Genomic DNA, 3,809 nt, shown 5'->3' with positions numbered 1-3,809 from the left:
GACTACAAGTCCCGGCGGGCTCCGCGAGGCCCGAGCGCTGGAGGGGGGCAGGGCGCAGACGCGCTGCACCCTGGGATCTGTAGTGCAGCTGTCCGTGTCCCAGTGTGCCACCCCGCCGACGCCAACCGGGAACATCATTTCCCTGTATCCCACCGGCACGTCCCAAGTGTCAGCAGCACAGGCCAGGCTTTAGTGTCATCCTTTGCAAGAATCTAGCGAGCATCACTCACGCACAGACCAGCGCCGCAGTCCTCTGATAATCGTCAGCTACCATCATCGCTGCAATTGGTAATAGCTGGAGTGATTGGTAATTATCTGCTGGATCTGTGGCAGGCAGAGGAAGGACTGCATGGAACAAAGGTGCTTAGCAGGATATGTTGCCACCCTGGGAGACAGGTCTCGTGCTTGGAAATGCCCCATGTAACAAGAAGGGAGGAATTGCATCAGGGCAACGGTTTAGGGCCGTAACTGATGGTTATCATACACTGATAAGTAGTAAATAGAATTTAAAGTAGAAGGCAGACTTTATATTACACCCTTCTGTCGCCTTACTTGTTGTGCAATCTGTTGCTTTGCTTGTGAAACCTTTCACTCCCTGAAATACAATCTGTGCGTTTTAAAAATGAACATCAAATAGGAACAAGTTATTTTATCTTAGCAATCGTGGTTGTGTAACCCATTAATGTAGGCATGGTATAGGAAGATTCTGTACTTTTCATGCAGACTTAAGGTGACTACTGAAGTCAGATTACACATCAATACATTTCACTGTGTTAATAATGCATTTACTTTTCTTAAATGGTCAACATTTATTGGAGAGAGCAATTTAACTGAAAGTGACTTACCAGCACAATAGTGCTTAACACAGATTATGGGAGTGTAGTGATCTCCCAGGGAGAAGAGGGCTGGGAAGTTGTGTGGTGCTTTAGTTCAGTATCTTAAATATCTGCCACGTTCCATCTCATCAATAAATCCATATCTGCAATGTGCTCTACACAGAGATTCCCTCCATAGCACTGTCCAGTAAGACTTGGCTGTATCATCAGGTAGCAGTGGAGGAAATTCTACAGATCACAGCTTGTTGATACTTCAGAGGTTCCCTTTCTGCCTCCTATCTGGAAAAATTTCACTGAGTTTTGTGAATCCTTCTTAGACAGACATGCATACTTGCAAGTAGGCAATCACGAGACTGAGTAAACACTGCTCAGATAGCTCTGTCTGCTTTCATGTCAGTCTTCACAGGCAATTATTAAAAAAAACAAAAATAAGGGTTTAAAGCAAATATTTTCATTTTATTTTCGATTGCCTCACACACAGTCAACCCAGGTACTCTTAAGACCAGTTATGAAAAGACTGAGGTGTCATTTTTCTCAGTTGGCTAATGAGGAGCCAGTGCTGAAACACACTTCTACCTAGCTGACAAATTTGATGTCTCTTTTAACTCAAATTCTTTGAAGATCCAAAAGGATATATGCTCTGTCAACATGTCCAAGTTTAACCTAAAATACCCTCTAAACTATTTTGCTAACAATGTCGCATCTGGAACTTGCAGGCTTGTCTCCAAATCTCAAATTGCAGGAACTGAATAAACACTTTTAAATTTAGAGAGACAAAGCTATCCCTAATGGGTTAGAGTGTGCTTATGATACATGGCAATTATAGGAAAAAAACCCCAAAAACCAGTGAATCTGTTCAAGCACTACAAATAATTAGCACAGCTGATGAAGAAATGATAGACAGCTTCTAGAATATGACGTCAATGTACCATTTTAATGAAACTTCCCAGCAGTTTAGCTGCACAGACCCTAATTCTCCTTCTAGAGGTGCTATTTTATATATACTTAGATGCCATAGCAATGAAATTAGTAACTATCCAGCTATCTTTGTGTATTTTACACATCTACCTCCTCTCCTTGCTCCATCCAGTGGATTCCTTCTCTCCGTCTCTCTCATCTCCTGCCTGCTTCTCCCTGGTGTCCTTTTTCCCTGAGTGTTTGGGTAGTCAGGCACCCCTGAATCTGCTGCCTCCAGTTTGTTTTTTTCTCCTTCCCCACTAGCCTTTTCCTTTGCAGGATGGCGTGAAGGTTTTTTTAGGTCATACTAGCTCCTGGCTGTAGCAAGAGGATGCCAAAAGCAATAGCAGCAGAAGGCACAGAGGAGGGATGCTAAAGGGCCACCTGTCCCAGCTTTCTGCTTCATCTACGAGCAAGCTTTGTCACATTTGTTGATGAAAAGCATAACATGGAAAGATCAGTTGAGAAAAACATTACTGAATACCTCATGACAAAAGCGTTAGCTACACACATTTTTCTTTCATGAAAAAATTTCTGGAGGCTATCAGTGCAGCTGGCACTTGTAGCAAGATGAGGGAACATAGGGACAAAATGTGATGTTTAGATGAGCCACAGTGTGGAATACAGCTTAAATGACACAGTTCCACAGTCCAAATGGATCTATACCCATTGTTAGGAGCCAGAATTAAAGGGGAAATGCATCTTGTATTTCAGCTTTAATGGAATATTACTTCCACAGATAATTTTGGATTTACCTGGTAATGTCTTCAGAGGTAACGTCATAGTCACTTGGTCACAAATACTGCAATGTCTTGCACGCAGAGGAGTATCTTTATAGGAATATTAGCATCAACAAGCTCTGCAATGTGTACAGTCTGGAAGAGCAGTAACACATTTTATTGATCTCTGTATCTGTCAGAAGCTAACACTGCAAAATTCCAACACATACACACATATATAAATGCACATACATATAGATGCAGATAAAAATATATATGTGTATATTTGCATTTGGATTTTATATATATATATATATATGTACACATACTTGTTTTAACATTGGTTTTATTTGGCTCCTTCCTCATATTCACACCATCTTTCCACCACTTCTCTATGACAACAAAGAATCACTGATGAACTATGAAAGCTGAGAACGAGAGTCCTTAACTAACTCTGCATAGTTTGGCACAGCTTCAGGCCCTTCAGAGTGGCAAGGTCAGCCTTCCCTCCCCACTTAATGACTCCTACCTGACTGAATATCTCCTGACCATACAATTTCACTGACCAAGTGACTCCAACTGACTGTCCTTCCAGACATATTCTTTCTAGAAGCTCCTTCAGAAATGTCTGACATTGCCTTCTGATTCCAGCTGGGTCCTACACTCCTAGTACACAGCAAATGCAGCACATGCTTGTGGGAGCTGCTTACTCATAGACTTATTCAATGGGACTGCTATTTTAAGATGCACAACTTGATACAGCTCCAGTATTCACATTGATTTATCCACTGAATTTGTTCACACTTTATGCTAAGGAAGCTCAAAACCATACACTCAATGCAACAAGGGCAAACAAAACATAGGCAAACCTTGCAGTAAAGTACAGAGAAGTCAAAGCAATGTAAGATCCTTGTGATGTGAACCTGTGAGTGCACCTGACTGTTGCCTGCTATCATATGAGGAAAGAAATCTAAGATGTCTATGTACACTCACAAATGCACTTATACTTACTGTCATGGTTTGACGTAGGTATTTTTAATGAAAATCAGGCTGCTTTCCTATTGCAGAGAGGTGGGTTATAAAAATGTAACAGTCACAGTAAAGCATTCACCTCCTTCAGTATGGGCTGATGGACCAACTCACCCCTCTTGATCTTTCCTCCTCTAACCATCTGCCCACTTGTGCAGCAATGGCTTGTCACTACAGGGGTCCCTCTGAGAAAGGCAGGGTGCTGCCTTTGGCAGTGGCAGGCAGGACTGGCAGGCAGCACTGGCAAGCAGCTGAGCACAAGCTGCCT

At 42.3% G+C, this 3,809-nt stretch overlaps 1 protein-coding gene across 1 annotated transcript in view; it reads right to left on the bottom strand.

The window, feature by feature from the left end:
• KIAA0895 (KIAA0895 ortholog) overlaps positions 1-2,576 on the bottom strand; it is a 30,598-nt gene extending 28,022 nt beyond the window's left edge. Inside the window, exon 1 of the mRNA XM_031063335.1 lies at positions 2,549-2,576. Within this exon, the coding sequence (XP_030919195.1) occupies positions 2,549-2,576 (28 nt within the window). The remainder of the gene's footprint in view (positions 1-2,548) is intronic.
• Between the last annotated feature and the right edge of the window lie 1,233 nt (positions 2,577-3,809).

This window comes from Geospiza fortis, unplaced genomic scaffold, assembly GCF_000277835.1.
Source record: "Geospiza fortis unplaced genomic scaffold, GeoFor_1.0 scaffold255, whole genome shotgun sequence".
NCBI lineage: Eukaryota > Metazoa > Chordata > Aves > Passeriformes > Thraupidae > Geospiza > Geospiza fortis.
This window is presented reverse-complemented; position numbering and strand designations above follow the sequence as displayed.